The sequence below is a fragment of the Equus quagga genome, chromosome 2 (assembly GCF_021613505.1).
Source record: "Equus quagga isolate Etosha38 chromosome 2, UCLA_HA_Equagga_1.0, whole genome shotgun sequence".
NCBI lineage: Eukaryota > Metazoa > Chordata > Mammalia > Perissodactyla > Equidae > Equus > Equus quagga.
Genome location: NC_060268.1, coordinates 183,634,140 through 183,655,392, shown reverse-complemented (window position 1 = coordinate 183,655,392; position 21,253 = coordinate 183,634,140). Strand labels below are relative to the sequence as shown.

Below are 21,253 nucleotides of genomic sequence, written 5' to 3'. Positions count from 1 at the left end.
GCAATTCCACTCCTAAGTATATGCCCAAGGTTTAAAAACATAAGTTTACTTTTACACAAAAACTTGTACACAAAGGTTCGTAGCACTACTATTCATAATAGCCAAATGCCCAACAACTGATGAATGGAGAAACAAAAGGCGGCCTGCACAAACAACAAAACAGTGTCGGTCATAAACAGGGATGTAGTTCTGATGCACGTTGCCACACGGATGAGCCCGGAACACACACTGAGTAAAAGAGGTCAGACACAGAAGGACACATGCTGTTTGACCCCATTTGTATGAAACGTCCAGAAGCGGCAAATCTACAGAGAGAGAAAGGAGATTAGTGATCGCCAGGGTCTGGGAGGAGGGAGGAACGGGGAGCAAAGGCTGATGGGTACTGGGTTTCGTCCTGGGGTGATGAAAACGTTCTGGAATTAGACAGTGGTGATGGCTGACAACCTTGTGAGTATACTGAAAAACTGAACTGTACACACTAAGAGTGAATCTGACGGTATCTGAATTTTGCCTCGACTTTTAAATAACAGTAACAATAATAAATGCAGCCAACACAGACTTCCAAAGGGAAGACTAATTCTCCACTGTGGGACACCTTTACAACACGCATGCTGCAGTCAGTGGGGCCGAGGCTGGGTGGGGGCCTGGCCCTCAGGGAAGATGCAGGACGGAGCTGCTGTGTCAACCACTTGACACCTGTGTACAAAGGCTAGAACAAACGGCCCCATGCGTGGAGAGACGCCAGCAGGCACTTCTCCCCCAGCTGGGGAGCACTTCTTCGGTTCGTAGTCAGAAGACTGCAAGATGGCGAGAGGCCAGCTCAGGGAGCCCAGGCAAGAGGAAGGGGGCAGTGATGGTGGCAGGGCGGGGCAGAGCAGGGCTCGGGAGGGTCCTGGAGGGGGCTGCGCCTGACCCGGCTCCTGAAGGGGAGGGCTCGGCTCAAAGCAGGCAGGCAGGGCGGGCACACCAAGCCGAGGGCTTGAGTCAGGGATGCTGAGATGACTGCAGTTCCTACAAGCCCACATGTCCCCAGGCCCTGGTGGCTCCTGGAAGTGAAGCACTGGCAGGCGCAGGCAGAGCCAGGGCTGGGGACTCAAGGGTGTTGCCTGGACCTGCACAGGAGCCAGAAAGGGCCCAGAAGGTCTGTGACAGAAGTCAGCAAGATGCCGCGGAAGCTCCAAAGGCTATTGGGAATATCCTGGTCCCACTCTGACTCTCAACAGTCCAGCAGAGAAAGTCCAAGGGCTTCAGCCAACACATCAACTGCAGCAAAGCATGTGAAAATGTGCCGAGACTCAACACACCAACATTCACGCTGCGTGTGCCTATGACTTCACTTCCCCCTTCCAGTACTTTCTCCAGCGGCAGAGAAAAGAAAAAAGGTGGAGATCCTCACTGCAGCCAACCTCTCCACACCGAGGCTCTTCCGTGCCACCCTGGAGCCACCACAGGAAGGACCGAGAGGGTTCCACCCACACAGAGCCCCTCGCCACCCAAGAGCACCTGACAGGGACTCGGGTCCCCAGCAAAGGAGCGGATGGGACCTCTACTCCGGGAGGCAGAAACGCCAACGCATGTGCCACCACTGTTCGTGGTCCAGGGCGGGAGCTGAGGCGAGCGGCGATCCTGAAGGTTATCCCCAATTAGGACATGAACACCCTCTGTGGAGCAAGAGCCTCTCTGGGCAGGCCATGCGTGTCAACGAGCATGTGTCCATGCGTGCTGGGCGCGTGCTCCCACAACACTCCCACGTACTGCCAAGGGAGGCTCCGCTGTGGCCCTGACCACCCCGCCAGACATGCAGCCGGTGGGAAGGACTGCCCAGGGACAGGGGCACAGAAACGCAACGTCTGGCAGCCACGCTGCTTCTGTACACTAAAAAGTCTTGGTGGCCACATTCACGTTCAATCACCATCTAATTTTTAACTCATCGTGGGTGAGAACCTGCAGACCCTCCGCAGGGATGCTGATCGTGAGGGAGCAGCACCAGGCCCACTGGGAAGCAGAGCCAGAAAAGCCACAGCAGGAGGAGCCGGAGACCTGCCAGGGGCGCCCCACTCCCCCGCGCCCCACAAGCCATGCTGTAGGTGAGCAGGAAGGAACTTTTGACAGAGGTCCAGAGTAAAAAGCTATTTTCAGGCTGTGACCTGCACACACCCATCCACGTCAGACAGACAACCGGCACAGGAACCCCCAGGCAGCCCTCACCTCACTGCAGCCCGGGCTCGAGCTCCCTCACCTTCTAACTTACACGTGGTCTGACCCAGCACGATGACCTCACAACCCCACACAACTTGGGTCTGAAGGCCCTGGGCGTGGCCCCTCCCTGCTCCACAGCCACATCAACCCAGAAAAGAGGCAAGAAGAGAAAAATCTACTGGTGCCTACGCAAACGAGCAAACTAATCCAGTTACAAACAGCTGTTTTCCTCAGATTCTGCATCCAGGTCTCGGCTGCACCCAGGAACTGAGGAGTTGACAGCAAACTGTGGAATCCTCCCCGACATCCGGCGCTGGAAGATGGCAAGGAAGGCTCTTCCCGGCCAAGGGGCTTGCTTCCAGAGGGACCTGCCCGCTCAAAGTGCTCACCTGCCACCCAACCAGAGACAGACTGGAATTCCACAGCGAGTCACAACAGCGCTGGCCGAGGCCCAGCTCTGAGAAGCCAGCCGCGGACACACGGAAGGGCCCCACAGCAAGTGAAGAGGGTCACCCAGGAAATCTAAGTGCTTTTAGGCAGGAAGACTGCCCAAACCTCTGATCAGGGACTTCCAAACAGTGTCACGGCACATGGAAGAGAAACAATGAGGACGTCACAAAAGAGGTGAGCACAACAAGAGACAGCAAAGAAATCTCCAGTGCAGAGCCCCGTGCGAAAAGACCTCTCTGTGCTCACATCTAAACGCAGCCCTGAGAAACTAAATGACCCAAAATAACTCAGTGTCACTGACCAAGAGAACAGTAGCCATCCTACAAACCCCACGGTCACCTCTCATCAAAATAACTGTCAATAATCTACATAGAAGGTCTATAAAGGCTACACAATTTTGAAACAAAGATCCTAGAAAATCCAAGGAAAAAGTCTCAAAAATGACACTCAATACCACAAGGAACCAGGGAAATGTAATTAAACTAGAACAGACACCACATCACACCCTCCAAAGCCACCCTCCAAAGCCCGAGAAAACCCAAAGCTGACGAGATGTGGAACACCAGGCGCCCTCCCACCACGGGTAGCAGTAAGTGTACACGTATGTGACATACACGTACAGATGCTGTATCGCTGCACGTGTGCACGTGTGGAATGCACTACATTCGTGTGTGATGTGCACGTACGTAATGTGGGGTGTACACAGCATGCATGTACATAACTCTGTCCAGGCACACTGGACAGCAGCTCACCCAGATCCCACCAGCCGGTTCCTCAACAGGCACTCAGGGATCCACCCACGTCCTGAGGAGGGTGGAGAGAGCTCAGTGCTCAGAGCTGTGACTGCAAGAAACTGTCCAGCGGTGTCTGTGAAGACATTCGGGATGTCCATGCAGTGAAAACGGATTCCACAGCAGTTAAAATGTTGAGTAAATCTCACGATGCTGGAGGAGATGCAGCCAGAGGAGGGCAGGAGCAGCGTGACTCGATCCATGAGTGTGTGAGGAGGACCCATGCATTCAGGAACTTCAGCACAGGGGGCTCAGTACCCCCGTCTGTGACAGGAGAAGAGCTTGTCCAGGGGTCCCTCTGCTCCATGCTCTGCTTCAGGACACCTGGATGCTGCGACAGATGTCTGGGTGCAGGGCATGGCTCTCGTTCTTGAGGGAGCAGACCTAGCGCATGCACCAGGCCTGGGAGCCCCACCGGACAGGGGTACCAGCAGACCCCACGTCGGCTCCCCCCAGGAGGTAAGGGGTGTTCATTCGCTAACAAAATGTTAAAGCTTAGTGCTCTTCATCCCTCACAGACTCCTGGTGCAGTGACGGCCCCAGAACGCTGACACCATTCAGGGGTCTGCCATGCCGGTGGTGCTGAGAGCACTTCAAAAGCCTCACAGGATACGGAGGAGGCAGTTCAGAGGCCTTCTGGGGTCACTCTATATGATGTTTTTCATTATAAAAAAACTAAAATTATCAAGGTCATCAAGGCTCACAGACATAAGTTTTCTCCTAGAAACCAGGAAAAAGCTTTAACTTTCTTCCCGAGTGGGAATTTTATCTATTAAGAAGATAGAAATGGAGAGCACATGGTCGGTGCTCTCGTGTCTATCACCCTGGGTCCTCGGGACGCATGCCACGTGGGCCCCCACTCTCAGAGGCCACTCCAAGCACCCCGCAGCACGCCTTCAGGCGCCCGTCCTCTCTGGCTGCACTTCCCCGAGCAGCTCAGTCACTCACCCTCCGGGTCCTCGGGAGGCCCCCTTCTTCCCCTTCCGGACTGACTCACTTATCAGTAGTTACAAAACACGGACAGCCCACAGCAGTTCCAACAGCCCCTGCATGCCTGCAGGAGGGCGCTGACCGTCCCCACTCATGGTGCGGGTCCCAGGGATGAAGATGGCAGGCCAAGGCAGGCGCACCTCGCTGCATCTGCCCACTGGCCGCAGTCCCCAGGGTGCTAAAGGAACGGGCATTTGAGCAAAATCAAATATACATGCCTCTCGGCCCACAGTGCCCGGCTTCTGCTACTCACCGCCCCTGCCGGCCATGCCAGGCCATACCAGCCCCACCACCCACCACCCATGCCAGCCACACCGCCCACACCGGCCACGTGCTTCCCGAGCAGACCGGCTCCCCTCCCACCTCCGCCCCTGCCCTGCAGTGGCCCCAGTGGCCGCCCCTCCCTTACTGCCCTGGTCAGCTCCCATGCTCCGACGCCTTCAGGCTCCAGCGCTTCCCCAGCCATTTGTAGTCTCCACACCCAGGGCATCTCTCACATCCCAAGCCACCCTTGAGTCCATCTCCTGCTTGTGTTCGGTGGCTGGGGCAGCACGGGGACCAGCATGCAAGCCACGAGCCAAGCTGCCTGGGTGCAAGTCCCCCCTGCCCTGCATGCGGACTGTGCTTTGTCCCCACAAGACGAGGGGAGTGGAAGCCCTGCCTCGGAGGGTGAAGCCCTGACAACGTGGAAGGCGCCTCCGACAACGTCCAATCGGACGCTGGCTCTGGCCTGCCAGTTCCAGCCTGCTGGCTCCGGCTCCTCATGCCCCCAGCATACACTCCTCCCTGGACTCCCAGGGCCCCTCCCTTGGCCTCCTCACCTCTCCTGGCTGGGCCCAAGGACCCTCGCTTCTCTGTCTCTGCTCCCTCCTGTGACCTCGCCCACTCCCAGGCTGCATCCTCCATTTCTCCAGGAGGCCTCTCCTGCCCAGCCCTCTCCCTGCGCTCCAGATTTAAGGTCCACTGCCTGCAGGGCCCTCCTGTCTCAGCTAAGGACTGACAGGGGAGGTGCAGGAAATGGGGGGTGGGGGTGGCACACAAGTGGCCTCAGGGAGGCTTCTCCCAGGGCTTGGCCTGTGCCCAGCCAATTCAGAGGACGCCCCCAGAGACAGGCCTGGAGGGTATGCTGGTGGGAAACCAGCACGGAGAGGCCTCAGGGACTCCCTGTCGAGGCTCCAGCCCCTGGAAGGGGTCCAGCTCTGAGGAGAGCTCACAAAAGACGAGTGAATGGAAAGCCCGAGGTGCTCGGACCCCGCTACTGCAGTCCTTAAAAACAAGCTCTCCTGGGCCCCGAGTCGCTGGGACCCCGCTACTGCAGTCCTTAAAAACAAGCTCTCCTGGGCCCCGAGTCAGCCACGCAGGCACATGCAAGCTCAGCCAAGGCTGAAGTTGGGCAGCACAGCAGAGCCACCGAAACCTGAAAGCCAGGAGCTGGGGCCCGCCAGGCCGGTCCGAGCGGCACCCAGGCCTCCTGCCCCAAGAACCCTCCTCTAACACCACCAAGTGTCCCCAGGGCCGCGTGTGTAAGGATGGAGTCTGGTGGAGAGGGTCAGAAACTTAGGTGAGATTCCCCCCCGCCCCGGGCCCTGGTGACCGCTGTCTTGGACAGTCCCCGAATCCCCACTGGGGCCGCTTCTGTCTCCCCTCGGTCAGTCCCGCCGCTCCCCCACATTCCGTTGGGAGCATGAGTAACCATGACCCCACCGTGCGCAGCCCAGCCTCCCACCTCCCACCGGGACAGCGCACAGTGCGCTGCGCAGCGGCGAGGGTAGCAGCAGCGCTACGGCAAAAACAGGAAGTTGCAACAGATCTGAAAAACCGTAACAGTGATGAAGGAGAAAATAAAAGCAAAACACATGTCCCCACAAACCTGTTTGTTACTTGGACAGATGTCATTCTTAACAGAAATGAAGCCATGTGAAAGTAAATCCCAAACCGCCCTGCCCGGACCACAGCGCAGCAGACGCCGAGCGAGCTCTGCACGCAGGTGTGGGTCAACACCTGCTGCACCGGGCGCCCCCCCATGCACCCCAACTAAGCCCTGGGACCCTGAATCGGTAGGGCCCTGAGGGCCCGGAGGGCATCTTCGGGCAAACAGGACGGGGGGTCCGTCCGCTCCCTACCCCTTCTACGGCAGCCTCTCGGGCTCCCAAGGACTCTGCAGAAGGAGGCCTCAGGAGGGTTTTAAAAGCACTGACCATTTAACCCAAGAGACGTGAACACCATGTCCACACAGAGACGCACACAATCGTTCACAGCATCCCAAACCGGAAACAACACACATCCATCAACTGTGACTGGACAAAGTGCACGTCCACCTAACGGAAACCACTTGGCCATAAGGAGGGGCAAATGCTGCGACACCAACATGGACGAAAAATGAAGGCTGACATGAGGCCCACAGACTTGTGAGTCCACAATGTGAAGGCCAAATTCTGGAGGCAGAGAGCAGACGCGTGGGGACCGGGAGGGGAGTGTTTAAACTGGCGTGTGGAGATAGCTGCACAACCGCAAATATTGTCTGAAAATCACTGAACTGTACACTGACACTGGGTGAATTGCGTGATATGCAAATCAGACCTCAAGCAACCTGTTACAAGTGAAAAAAAAAACAAGCTGGAGTCAGGAGCCGGCAGACCTTCCCACCGAGCACCAAGAGCACCTCGGACACTAGTTCCCAGGAGCCCACGAGTTGCCAGGGCAGCGGGGCGCTCGCCTTTCCTGACGCATCTGGAGCTTCAGGTTTGCAGCCCTGAACACAGTCAGGGTCCGGGAACGCAGTAGGCTTGCAGCTCTCTGACTCCCCAGAGCCAAGTCCTCTGCCCCAACACCCATCTACGCAGAACCCCAAATCCTGCTCCTGCAGCTGCTGGTCAGAGGCCAGCACACCTGAATGCAATGTGATGTGCCGACAGCTACATCACCAGTGGAAACACGGAAAGGGCGTGAAGCTTATAATCAATTCAGGTGGTGAAGGGGGAGGCAGGACAGGAGAATGCTGTACAGCGCTGATGACAGTGGGCTCTCCCCAGAAGGGAGCGTGAAGTCCTGCCTGCCTGTGCAACGGGGCCAAAGCGACTGCTCAGAAAGGAGCAGCTGGGGCAGAAGCACAAAGGCAGAAAGGGTGTGCTGTCCAGGCAACAGGGGCCCGGTGTGCCCCCAGATGGGGGGAGGTGGTGGAGAAGGCGAGCGCGCCGACGGTGAAGGCGCCACACATCCCAGACCCCAGGCAGGGGAGCAGCAGGAGCAGCAAGAGCGCCAAGAGGCAGGAGCACAACGCTCCTATAGGGCAATGCCGGCAGCAGGGCGAGGCCGTCCCAGTGACCACAGACACGTGAGCCCTGCTCCGCGGACAGCTGATGGCCTGACCAGGCGCCCAAGCGCTGCTTAGCCTTGGACGCAAGTGAAGACGAGGCTGCCACCCAAAGAGGCCTCAGCCGGGAAGGAGAAGACAGAGACCTTCCAAGGAAGGTGCCCTGGGACACCTGCCAGGGCATCCGTTCCCTCCTCCATCTACGGCAGCCACTGTGCCCGGTGTCATTCCTACCTTCCTGATGCACAAGCAGGTGGAAAGACGTTAAATCATACGTTCACAGTCACATGCGTGATAAAAGGTGGAGCCAACTCCATGCTTTCCTGTCACCATATGTCCTCGCAGACCCTAGAGGGTGGCCCAGCACTGGGCTTTAAGGGCAGAATTCCCAAGCCGTGACTTCCACCTTTAAATCTCTTCTGGTTGCTACAATAACTACTAGTCGTTCAGAGGCCCCGAGAATGGGCGAAAAGGAGGCGTAGCAGAGCCCAGGCCAGTGAGCCTCGAAACCAGGGCCATGGCTGGACGCTGCCCAGGGAGAAACAGGGTCCGACCTCCAGGATGCATTCCCAGATACCAGCTCCCAGACACCAGGGCTCGTGGGCCAGAGCAAGGGCTGTGCCATGGGAGCCAGGCAGGCCCGGCGGACGCAAAGTGCCAGGGCCAGGTGCAGAAGGCAGAGGGCACATATTCAGTGTGGCCTCCGCAGTGCCGGGGGACCCCGTGTAGAGGCCTCCTGGGCGCCTCAGACAGGGCAAGAGCTGGGAAAGCCACCCTAACACAAGGGCACGCCAGTCAGACAGGCCTGAGCATCCCCACCAACCCCTGAGGAGGGGGCCCAGGCCTTTGTCAGAGCGAAGGACCAACAAGAAGAGAACCGAGGTCACAGTGACTCACAGTAAGAGGCTGACTTCAAGGCCACACTCCTGGAGATGAGGGTGACATTCTTATTCGCTAAAGGGAAAACCAAAACCAGAGGCAGCATTTTCCTGCGGCCTGGGTGGCACCCGTGCTTCACTGACAGACAGGGCACATGTCAGCCTGGGAAACCCCCTTCTGTGTGCGAGCGAGCACCAAGAGCAGCCACAGCGCGGGCCCGGCACTGCCCAACCTGCCCTGGGATCATCGGATCCTGACCGCAGTCAGGGACCGGGCCAGCTGAGGTCACATGCACGCCCTGTGCCGCCATACTGACAGTGCGGCCTCCACAGACAGCTGCTCAGCCCTCTCGCCCTGCACGTCCTCCCCACCACGGAGTGGCGAGCCCCGCGGCAGTGCGCAGCAGGTCCACATGGAGCTGGCCCAGTGCTGTCCTCATCTCCCAAAACACACTGTGTAAATTCGAAATCTGAATTTGAGAAAACAGTGCAGATGCCCTCTAAGCTCTCATCACCGAGGCCAAGAAGGGGCAAGGATCTTAACTGAAGACGAGCCCAGAAAATCACAGGAAGTCCCGGGATCCTCCCCGAAAAGAGAGGCCCGAGCCTGCAGCCTAGACTTCCCCAGACCGACAAGGAACGGAGGACCCGCAGGCTCAGGGACACGCAGGCTACCCATATCTTCCCACTCCAGATTTATGTAAACCATCACATGGTTACATTTCTGGATTAACACTCTCCTTGCCCAAAGAAAGCCAATGGCCTCACATTGGTTCCACATTTTAGGTGCAACTGCATGAGCATTATCCTCGCCCATCATTAAAGACCAGAAACCCTGATGGCTTTCTGGTCAGCATCTCTGTCAGGACATGTGTGTGATCATACAAGCCCTTCCAGGAGCTCAAGGCCATGCGGGGAGCAGACCAGCTCAGCACCCGCCCCTGATGAAAAGCTCAGTGTCTGGACACTTCTCAGGTTCAAACACACTAAAATACCACCTGCTCCCGTAAAAGGAGCAGGCCCTGGAGGGGCAGCCCAGCCTCCAGAGTTTTCTGCCGGCACTCCCCAGGGGCGGGGAGCCCCCTCAGGCCAGGCCTGGCTCTGCCCTCAGAGCAGAAGCTGACACCCCAGAGAAGGAAGCGCACACAGGGTCCCTCCTGGGGCCTGGCCGGGCAGCAGCCTGAGCCCAGCTCCCCCTTCCCACCATCTCTGGGGAGGAGGTCGAGGTGGAGAGCCTCAAGTGCGCCAGTTAACTGGAGCAGCAACAGAAGCAGAACTCAAAAGTCACTTCATGTCCCCCACGTGCCCGAGAAGGGCCCACACACGAACACGGGGACAGTGGGACTACATCCCAAGAAGTGACGACACTCGGGTGACCGAGACGCCGCTCAGACCCCCTGCTGCCCTTCTGACTAGCCACTCCACCCTGCGCTGACCCTCACTACTGACCCAATTCCTGGACTGAGCCCACCTCCCCACAGGATGCCCCGCCGCCCACCCGCTGGGGCAGACATTGAGAAGGTCAACATTTAAGGAGCCATCACTCTGGAGTCCCTGAGCGAACCCTGCCCCCTCCCCAGGCAGCCGCCCCTCTGCTTCTTCATCTTCCCCTCCGGGCAGGGGGCTCTATCAGGGCAATCCACCGGGAGGCAGGCCTGGAACCGATTTCTACAACTTCAAATCAAACCTACCCGTCATGGAATCACTCCCAAAACCCAGCATCGCCCACCAGAGCCAGACTCCAGAGGAAAGAGTGGCCCCCTCCCCAGCCCCCTCATTCCCAGAAACGCACACAGCCCATGTGCTGGTGGTGGGTCCAACGCGGGGAGCAGGTGGGCCTCAGACTCAAGTGGGGGGACCTTTCCCGGCGACGTCCTGCCAGAACGCGCCTTCTGGGAGTGGCCCAGGCTGAGAGGCAGTGGACGCAGTGTGCCCCGCATCAGAGCTCTCCAGGGCTGTCCACCCACCTGTGGTGTCCGCTCCACTGGATTTGAAACGGCCATATTTAACACTGCTCAGCGAAGCACCTCCCTCGCCAGTAACCTGCGCCCTCCCTCCGCGACTCCAGGGCTGACAAACCAGGCAGAGGCCCTGCTCTCAGAGGCTGACGGGTGATGGCAGAGGGCAGGCCTGTGGGGATCTAGGATACCAGGCAGGGGTCAGGGAGACAGTGTGGCCTGCAAACAGAGACTGCCATGCGGCTCCTGAATTCCAGGGCACATCAAAGGCGGGTGCGGCATGACGTCGGTCGCGAGGAGAGGAGGTGTGCAGGGCGCAGACGTGGTTTCCTGACTCGGAGGAAGCAGCAGCGTAACTGCACGGGGCTCAAGACCACCGTATTATCTGATCCGACCACTGTGGGGACAAGCGGGTCCCCGTCTACCAACGGTCTCACACTCAGGCACACCAAATCCTCACAGAGAAAGTACGCCCAGATCTCAGATCAGAGGCAATAATGCCAAAAGAGACGGCCATCCCTGAGGGACGTGGCCAGGCGCACACAGATGGAGCCTGGGAAGATGCCTGGCCGGGCGCACGGGAGCCTGCTTCTGCGGGCGCACGGACAGGGCAGACACTGCTGCTCGGGAACTCAGGAGCCCCAGTCTCTCTGAAGAGACGTCTCCACCACTTCGTGGCACTGGCCTTGTGCACTGGCTTCCCAGGCGACAGCGGAGTTAGCGGAGCTGGCCCCCACGGCGCTGCAGCGGGCATCCACACATTGACAGTCCTGAAAGGCCTGAGCTCCCCGGGGCCGTGAGCAAGCCCGGTGGAGGGCAGCCGAGGCTGGGAGGTGGGGGTGAGGAGCAGAGCACACGTGTGTGTCCACGGAAAATATCTCTGAAAAAGACGACATCGCGTGCCGGGAGGATGTGCAGAGGTCAGAACCCCGAATACAGCCGGTGAGGACACAAGGTGGGGCTGACCAACCATGTGGGAAATGGCCAGTACTTCCTCAAAGGTTAAACACGGGGTCGGCAAAGCCCCCACAGTTCCCTCCTTGCGTGCCCAGGAGGAATGAAAACACATGTCCACACAAAAACCTGTACACGAACGCTCACAGCGGCACTGTCTATACAGCCAAGAAGTGGAGACAGCCCAAATGTCCATCAACAGACGGACAGACCAACAGCTGCGGTGTACGCACACAGCAGAAGAGTGTTCAGTCATAAACAGGGGTGAAGCACTGACACACGCCACAACACGGTGAGCTCTGAAAACAGTATGTCAAGCGGAAGAGGCCACATACACGGTTCCATTTCTATGAAAATGTCCAGAACAGGCAAATCTCTAGAGACAGAAAGTAGATGGGGGACTACCAGAGGCTGGGGGTTCAGGGAGACGGAGGGTTGGAGGGGGGACTGCTGGGGCACACAGAGTTTCTTTTTCAGGTATAAAAAATGTCCTAAAATTGATGTGGTGATAGGTGCCCAACTCTGTGAATGCTCTTAAAACCACTGGATGGCACGCTTTAAATGGGTGAAGTGCACGGCTTGTGAACGACGGCCCTTGAAGCAGCAGAGGGACCCACGCCGTCAGGAGCCGCCAGGGCAGGTACCGACCACCGCCCCTCCGGCCCAAGGTCCTGATGGACTCCATGGAGCCCTGTGGGAGAGTGCGGGGGCGGAAGCTGGGCGGAGAGGGTGCCCACCCTGCGTGCAGCGCTGTGGATGAAAAGTGAGGGAGGCCGCAGCAGGCGGAGGGGGCATGGGGTCAGGGCAGGATGGGAAAACTACTGGTGCATGAGAGAGAGACAAGGGCCAATCCTGGTCCAGGGCGGGGCTCGAGGACCCTGCTGTCTGAAAGGCCCTCGAGGCCTGCAGCCCAGCGGGCTCCTCAGTAGTGAGGGCTAAGGAGCCCCGCAGAGCCCACCTGCACAGCCGCTCTGCTCAGGAGGCAACTGAGCAAAAGTGGAAACCAGCTCGAAATGGACACCTACCTCCGAATGAGCAGCAGGACCAGGGCCCTGCAGGCAGACACCAAGAGTGAGCTGTGCTCTCGGAGCCCGGCTGCTCAGCTGTCTCCTTCCCAAGAAACAAACAGCCTTACCACGTCAGGGTGGGACCCAGCTCTGACACCACAGCCTACAAGAATCCACCCCCTCAGCTCACTTCCAGTAAAATGCAAAAAACCAAAAGCTAGAAACCTCACTTGTCAAAAATCCAGCCATCTCAAGCAAAACAATTAGATACACAGCCCGGGCCACCCCTTTCCAGGCAAATGGAGAGTGACAGCAGGAGCCCAGTCCAGGTTACAGACCCACCACAGGCTCCCTGAGGGCCATCTGGAGGTCACCATAAACCTGGAAACCTCACAGCACCCCCGGCCACATCCAGGCCCCAGGCAGGAAGAAGCTCCAGCAGGTTCAGGAAGGGCCACCAGCAAGGACAGAGGTCCTCAGAGTGGGGGGCCCAGGAGCCCAATTCATGGGCTCTCAAGGTCAGAGCTGTGCTCATATCATAACATGACACACTGACTTCCCTTCCCATCCTCACCCCTGAGTGAACTGTGAGCCTTCCAGACAGCACCATGTGGATGACGTCACCCTTCTGACAGCTACGCAACTTTCTCAGTTTGAGCTTTCCTCGGTTTCTACCTACCAATATGGTAAATATCAGTAGTTAGAGCCTATGAAACCAAGAGCTCTTTGGGGCCCTCCACAATTTTTAAGAACGTAAGGAGTAAAAGTTTGAGAACCAATGTACTGTTGAGATTTACCCCCCACCTCGTCTGCAACATCACACAGTGAGGAGCCCCCCGTGGGGACTAACGTGGCCTGGCCATTCTGGGGGACACGACGGAGTCAGGGGTGCTCACAAGGAAAGAGCAAACGCTCTGTGGATCGTAGGATGTTAGGGCCAAGCCATGGTTAAATCTACAGCCAGAGTTCTGACAGTGGTCACCTCCGGATGGCAGGAGGTAATAAGGGCAGACTACGGTCCTACAGAAGCAAAAACACACTGCCTGTGCCTCGTGCACAAAGGGACAACCATGTCCTTCACAGCACGGCATGGCTGCTTCTAATTCACACGCCCCTCCTCCTCGGATCCATAACCCTGCAGGAAGAGACCACGGCCCTGGCCACATGCTGGAGCTTGGTTTCCAAGATGATGAAACTGGGCCAGGAAGAATTCATTCCCAGGCCTCACCACCATCTGGAGTGTGTTGGTCAGCACCAGCACAGGTCATGCAAAGACCAATCGAGTCACCACACAGATCCTCTGAAACCTACTACAAACCAAGGAATTAAAATGTCCTTTACTCAAGAATTCGCTGCTTTCACCGGCCAGGCTTCTCTCCCACCAGCACCACAGCACCAAATCTCCACCAAAGAAGGCACCCAGGTCCATGGGTGAGGCTGGCTAACGCGCCCTCCAGCTGCTTTTCCATGCCACTGGAGGAGGTAGCTCCAGCCCCTCGAGCCTGAGCTCCACACAGTAAGAAATCTGTGGGTTACAGACAGATAATTCTCAGTAGCCCTTACATCAAAAGACATCTTGCAGAATTAACCTGTGCACTGTTTACCGAAACAAATGTTCCTTCCAGATGTAAATATAATGCAAAACTCCATATAGCCTTTAATACAAATGAAAATTTAGAGAGAACACGTGGCTAAACAAAAGAAAATTAAGTTACCCATTTTAATGTCAACAGAGAGAAGTGTGTGTATACAGTTGAAACACAACAAGAATGCTAGAACTCAGAATCAAAGATTACTGGAAAGAATGTTTGCACAGCAAAATTCTTTTCCCTTTGAGACTTAAATGCCCCACCATGCTGAATTTTCCTGACATTTCTGAGGCTTTGAAGCCGCAGCTAACGGATCTGAATCATCCGGGCAAAACCATGTTATAGTGGCATGTTACTGGAAAGCCGAGAATAGAATGCTAAATATATAGACACACACCCATCCCAGGCACTTTTGTAGAAAATGATCAAAGATGAAACTAGATAAAGTTGTCTGTAACAGAGTCAGAAGGAAAGCAGCTCATCTCCAGCAGGGAAGTATAATACACAGGCGCCTGGAAGTTAACATAAGAAAAACACAAAAATAGTGCCTACCTTTTATTAACAAAATCAAACCTGGCCTACACATGAACTCAGCTTACTGAAACACTTGACCCAGGCTTGGTGCCGGCAAAGAAAGGCCCAGCAAGAGCCCTCCTGGGGAATCTGTCATGCCTGATCAGTGAGCCCCACCACGGGGGTGACAGCACCCACCGCTCACCTGCGGAGGGAAGGGGGACAGTGCAAGGCCATCACAGGCTCCATCTGTGCCAGCACCCTTTTTTCTTACACAAGCATGCCACTCAGAGCCGCATTCTGCTTTATTTGGGTTGGCAGTTTAAATACCAACAGCAGGGTGGCACCACGGCTGAAACACCGAACTAGGTCAGCCTTGGCCTGCCTCGGGAGCTCGGGAACCCGGGCCTCGGTTCCATCTCCCCAGGACCATCTTGGGTGCCGGGATGGGAGGCCCTAGAAGGTAAAGGCCTCGGGCAGTCAGCATCCCTCTTCTGGCCTTGGAAGAGCTTCTCAGCATCTTTCTCTTTAATAAACAAGAAACATCAAGTCCTCCATGGCTTTCAACAGACACCCCTTGTTTGAGAACTAGAGAGATACTAAGTTACAAGGTAAAATGAGGGCACCTACACCTCCGCAGCTTAGTCAGCCACAGCCGGCCAGGCAGGCAGACAGGGCCAGGGGCCAGGGGCCAGGATAACGGAGAGCTGGGAGTCAGAGAGCAGAAGTTAGGGGTTGGGGTTTAGGGACCAGGATCAGGGCTGAGGTTCTGGGGTCAAGATTCAGGGACCAAGGTTGGGGCCAGATTTGGGGACTGAGGACTAAGGCTCCAGGGTCAGGATTTGGGGACCTTGGACAGGGATTCGGACTGTGGTTTAGAGACCCGGGTTCAGGCACTGGGCTCTGGGGTTTGGGTTCAGCCTACAGAGTTTGGAGGCCAGGGCTGGGGAACTAGGATTCCAAGGTTCAGGGTCCCAGAGTTTGAGGCACTGGGGTTTGGAGGACCAAGGTTCAGGATCCAGGTCCCGGGGTTTGGGATTCAGGATCCCAGTCCAGATCCTAGGACTCTGGGATCAGAAACGGGGATCAGGGTCTGGGTCCTAGGGTCCTGAGGCTCAGAGTTCAGGGCTGGGGTCCAAGGTCCAGGCGGGGCTCAGGGTCAGGGCGAGGGTTCAGGATCAGGGTCCCGGGGCTCAGAGTCCGAGCTCAGTGTTCAAGTCCAGGTCCCGGGATACTACTCAGGCTGAGAATTGGGATCCAGGGTCCCGGGGCTCAGGGTTTCAGTGTCGGGGCTCAGTGTCCAAGTTTGGGTGCCGGGACTCAGGGCTTGGGGCTCAGGGTCGGAGTCTCGGGGTCCCAGGTCTCAGAGCTCAGGTCCGGGGTCCCAGGTCTCAGGGTTCAGGGCCAGGGTCCGGGGTCCCGAGGCTCAGGGTCTAGCTCCCAGGGCTCAGGGCCGGGGCCAGGGTCGGGGTCGGGGTCGGGGCCGGGGGCCGGGGGCCGGCCGGCGGCGGCACTTACGTCGTCGAAGAGCGAGCCCACATTGGCCGTGACCAGCAGCACCGCGGTGCCCGGGGCGGCCGCCTTCCCCGCCATCGCGGCCTGGCCGGCCGGGGTCTCCGCGGCCGCGGCGTCAGCTGCGCCGGGAGACGGCCCCGGGGCGCATCGCGGGCTCGGCGGGTCGGGCCGGGCCTGGCTGGGTCCGGCCGCGCGCGCGCTCCCTCTCGCTGCTCCGCGGCCCCGCGCCCGTCGCTCTCCGCCTGCGCTCACCGCGGACCGCGCGCAGCCATTAGCACCGCCGCCGCCGAAGTTCCCGCAGCGCCGCCGCCGCCGCCGCCGCCGCCGCCGACAGCGGAGGAGAGTCCCGCCCCGGGCCGGGGGCGGGGCGTGCGGGGCGGAGAATACGCAGGAGGGGCGAGCGGAGCAGGGCGTGTGGGCCGGGCTTGAGGGGCGGGGCGTACAGGGCGGGGTTTGAGCAGGAGGGGCGAGCGCAGCGGGGCGTGTGGGCAGGGCTTGAGGGGCGGGGCGTGTGGGCGGGGAATGCGCGGGAGGGGCGTGTGGGCGGGGCGTGTGGACGAGGCTTCCCGGGCGGGGCGTACGGGGCGGGGTATGCGCAGGAGGGGCGTGCGGGAGGGGCGTGTGGGCGGGGCTTGCGGGCGGGGCGTGTGGGCGGGGAATGCGCAGGAGGGGGCGTGCGGGGCGGGGCATGCGCGGGAGGGCCGTGCGGAGTTGGGCATGCATGGGAGAGGCGTATGGGGCGGAGCATACACGGGAGGGGCGTGCGGAGAGCGGCGTGTGCGGGAGGGGCGTTCGGGACGGGGCCTGCACGGAGGGGCGGGGACGTACGGGGTAGGCGGGGCCTATCCAAGTGGAGGGGCGGGGCCTGGGGGAACCAGGCGGGGCTTGCTGGCCCGGGCCGCATTCGGCGGCGCTCCTGTCAGTCAGCCGCGCCTGCGTGCCAGCCCCGCCCCATCCCGCCCTGCGCTGCGGTCGCGCACTGACTCCGCCCTCCGCACTCCTACGACGAAAAGGCCCGGCTCCCACGGCGCCTCTTGAACTGGCCGCGGGGCGGTGCGCAGTGCCCCGTGCGCAGTGCGGACCGACTTCCCTGTCCCTCGTAGCCGGAACACGTGGCCCCCGTAGCTTACCGCGCCGGGCCGCACATGTGGGAGGAGGACGAGGACAGGCCGAGTTCCCGGCCAGGGCGGACCGGAGGTTTTATGCACTCCACAGCCTGAGCCGCCCGGACCTCGGCGGCGGGGAGGGCGGAGTCGGCTGGTGCCCGGAGCCTGGAACCGCTGCCCTCCGCGACTGGACTGCAGGCCCGTAGTGCTCGGAGTCTGAGAGCTATGCTGGAGAAAGGCAACGGGCAACGGCCAGAAAGAATCGTAACGATATGTTGTATTCAATCCGATAGATACGAGTATCGTTCGACATGTAACCAGCATCCAAACGCTGCTGGTGGTTTGTTCACACCGAGGCTCGAAATCGCCCCTGACACCCGAGCACGTCCCAGTTCGCACAGGCCACGTCCCCAGCGCCCCATAGCCTGGCCTCCCAGTTGTGCTGCACAGGATTAGGGCCGGAGAGTGTCCACGAGAAGAGGCAGACCCCTGCCGGCTCACCCGCACCCTGGGCTCCAGCAAGGCGGCCTTCAGCTTCTAAGTGAATGGCAGTGCCCATTCCGAGTACCATTACGAGATGTGAGTGCTGTTCTATTAAAGCAGGCGATAGACATAGCCTGCCTGCTGGGCTGTGGGGACGGACGTTGGGCAGGCTCTGTGGGCCCCGGCCCTGCTAAGAGAGGCATCACCTCTGCATCCTGCTTAGACCGCTCAGCTTGACCACCAAAACCCTTGTGATTTAGAAACCAGTGTCTAACTCATTCAGCAGATGTGGGCAATGGACTGAATTGTGTGCCCCCAAAATTCATAAGTTGGGTTGAATCCCCAAACCCTAGTGTGGCTTTATGTGCAGATGGAGCCTATAAGGAGGCAATTAATGTTAAATGAGGTCGTAAGGTGGGGTCCTTTTCCAATAGCATTACTAACCTTATCATAAGAGACCCCAGCGCACTCACCCTCTTCCCACACCCTCCCACCCTTGAACAGAAGATGGAGAAGAAGTCATGTGAAAGGCAAGAAGTCTACAAGCCAGGAAGAGAAAGCTCTCCCAAAAACAAACCCTGAGGGAACTTGATCTTGAACTTCTGGTCTCCAAAGCTATGGGAAGTGAATTCCTATTGTTTAGGCTGCCCAGTCGGTGGTATTTGTTCTAGCAGCCTGCTGAGTAATACAGCATCGCTTGTTTTACTTTTTTACAAAATCAGCATGTGCCAAAGATACCCTTCATGGAGACTGACGCCTGGAACCTGTTTCCTAAGAAGTGGTGTGGCCTCCTCAGCTCGCCTCAGGCGGTTTTCCCCTCACACTGCTTGGCAGAGAAACACCCAGCACTCCCGCACACACATGTGTGTGCACACACACAAACTCGCTTACTCTGACTGTGCCTAAATGGGAGGAAACTAAACCAGAGAAAACCTAGAGAACCCCTAGCCCTGTGCCCCTGGCATCCCTCAGCTCTCGGGGCGCCCTTGCCAGGCACCAGACCTCCTGGCTTCTCTGCACCTGTGCCCTCATTGCTCCAAGATGTCACTTCACCCCTGATCCTCTCTCCACAAGCCACCAACAGGCCTCCACACCTGACGGATGCTCTTCCCTTCACCGAGGAAGGATTTGCAGTCGGAGATCTAACCACTGAGTTGGCAGGCCCGCCGACATCTGTGCCTCCTCCTTCCTGCCACCCCCTCCTGGGTCATGCCAGCAGCTCACAAGCACGCTGCCTGTCTCAGATCCTATAAAATCCTCCTTTGCCCTATACCCCTTTGCTGCAAAGCTCCTAGAAGCCGACCAGTCTTTGCCCCAAGTGCCAGCGGGCCGCTCTTCTAGACCCTCAAAGCACGCTGCTTCTGCGCCCACCCCGCTGGGCCCATCCTCGCAGTTAGCACTGGCCTCCTAATCCAGCGGCCCGTCCCCACCCCTGGTGCCTGCTGATCTTCCAATATGATTGACTCCCCTGACTGCCTCCCAGGAACGGGGGCGACCGGGATGTTGGCACTCCGGATCCTCCCCCAGCTTCCCACCTCTCTCAGCCTCCTTTGCTGGCTCCTCCTGGTGCTCCACCTGAAGTCCCGGGGTGCCCATGCTTGGTCCTTGCTCCGCCTTCCTCTGGGTACTGCCGAGCTCGTCAGACCCACACCTGAGACTGTACCCACCTGTCCGGCTGCTGCCCTGGGAAGGGCCATCTCAAACACGGGGCAGCAACAGGTTCCTGATCAGCCCACTTCCTCCTGCCGCTCACACTCCACAGTGCCCGAGTAGCATCCCAGGGGCCTCTGGCTTCTCAGGGCCTTGACTGCTGTCTCTGGCTCTGTGCCCCAGAGGTGACTTGACTGGCTTCTGCTGACTCTTCCGGCCTCTCAAATGCCCCCTTGTCTGTCAGCCCCCCCCCCCCCCGCCACACCCCATTCGCTCCCCTCCCTTGCTATTCTTAGTGGAAACCAGGCCCTCCTTCCCCCTCCCCCACCACACAGGTGCAGACTGAGAGCAGGGCCTCTGAAGTCTGATGGAGCCTGCCACAGAGAAACACACGGCAAACCTGTGTCACGTGGATGGATGACACGTCAGAACCATCACCAAGCCCGGGTCCAGGGCTACCCCACCTTCAGAGAGACAGTACACGCTGACATCACGGATGTTAAAGCCATGTTCATAACATGGTGGGTAACAGGGAAGCTTACTTGTTCTTGATGCCCTTCATGACCTTTGGAATGTTGTCCCATGTCTGTGTGTTGCCTTTGCCAAAATAATAATAGTAAGTTTTGCAGAGGCTGCTTACTCGGCTTCAGGAGAGGCCTGGCCCACCTAGCATCTGGATCTGACGCTTCAGTGTGCAAGCGCAGAGGAGGGGAGGGAGAAGCAGCCAGAGCTGTGACATCAATTCCTCAGAAGGAGCCAGTCTGCTCCAACCCCCTGAGCCAGATGGTTTCTGGGCTCCCAGGAGGGAGACTGACCCAAGTCTTTTGTTGAACAGCAGTATGCTGTCAGCTTTTATAAAATGACAGCACGTTACCACTTAATGCCACATCGTTACCTAGTTTAAGATAGTAACCAATTTATTTATGGATTGGGCTTATCAGATAGCTGAGAGGTTTACAGGTGAGATTCCTGTCCACAAGCTTGCTTCTGAGTCCTCTTTCAGCAGATAGGTGAGTGGATAGATAGATACACGGCACTTTTTAGTTGCAAAGTGTGTTTCAGTCATTTAATAATCAATCTGCAACACTCCTGCCAGGGTGGCTCAACCTTATTCCTCTATATATAAAATCTCTGGGTTAGATGACTCACTCACATTCGTTTTCTGTAGGCAGAGAGCCTGGCTGGACGCGTAGGGGAAGGAATCCAGGGCTCTGTCCTCTTCGTAAGGGGCTGGACGCGGGCACTTTAGCCAGAGGTGTTTGTGCCATTAGTAAGTTAACTGGCAGCTTATAACTTTACCTCACACTCGTCTGGGAAAGGGAGGTTTCTTTCCCTCTGACCTATTTGTATACTTTCTGCATTAGGCAGCTCAGAAACGGCTGTCGCTTTGCAGGCGTTGCTTGTGTGTGAGGTGCTTTAGAATTCTTTTTCTTTTTTCTGGAAAGAGTGGCCCCAAGCTAACATCTGTTGCCAATCTTCCTCTCGGTTTTTCTTCCTCCCCTAAGTCCCAGTGCATGGTTGTATATCCTAGTTGTAGGTGCTTCTAGTTCTTCTATGTGAGCCGTCACCACTGCGTGACAAGTGGCAGGCACGTAGTGTGGTTCCGTGACTGGGAAACAAACCTGGGCTGCAGATGCGGTGAGCACTTGAATTTTAATTGCTAGGCCGTCAGCGCTGGCTCTGAAATTCTTATTTCCAGTCCTCATAGCAGTCTTAGGAGGCATGTGTCTCTGTTTTACAGATAAGAAAACCAAGGCTTCGGGATTAAAAAGCTGGCCAACTTCACACAGCCAGTAGGTACGGGGCCAGGAGTCCAAGCCCAGCAGGTCCCCAACAGCACCATGTGGCCTTAACCTC

The 21,253-nt window shown here is 57.9% G+C and overlaps 1 protein-coding gene across 2 annotated transcripts in view; it reads right to left on the bottom strand.

Annotated features, from left to right (window-relative positions):
* The window catches only part of INPP5A (inositol polyphosphate-5-phosphatase A), a 226,732-nt gene extending 210,225 nt beyond the window's left edge, over positions 1-16,507 (bottom strand). Inside the window, exon 1 of one of the 2 annotated variants that reach the window (XM_046652236.1) lies at positions 16,161-16,507. In XM_046652236.1, the coding sequence (XP_046508192.1) occupies positions 16,161-16,235 (75 nt within the window). In that variant the 5' untranslated portion in view covers positions 16,236-16,507. The remainder of the gene's footprint in view (positions 1-16,160) is intronic. The other variant, XM_046652237.1, reaches the window with a different exon arrangement.
* Positions 16,508-21,253: the final 4,746 nt, after the last annotated feature.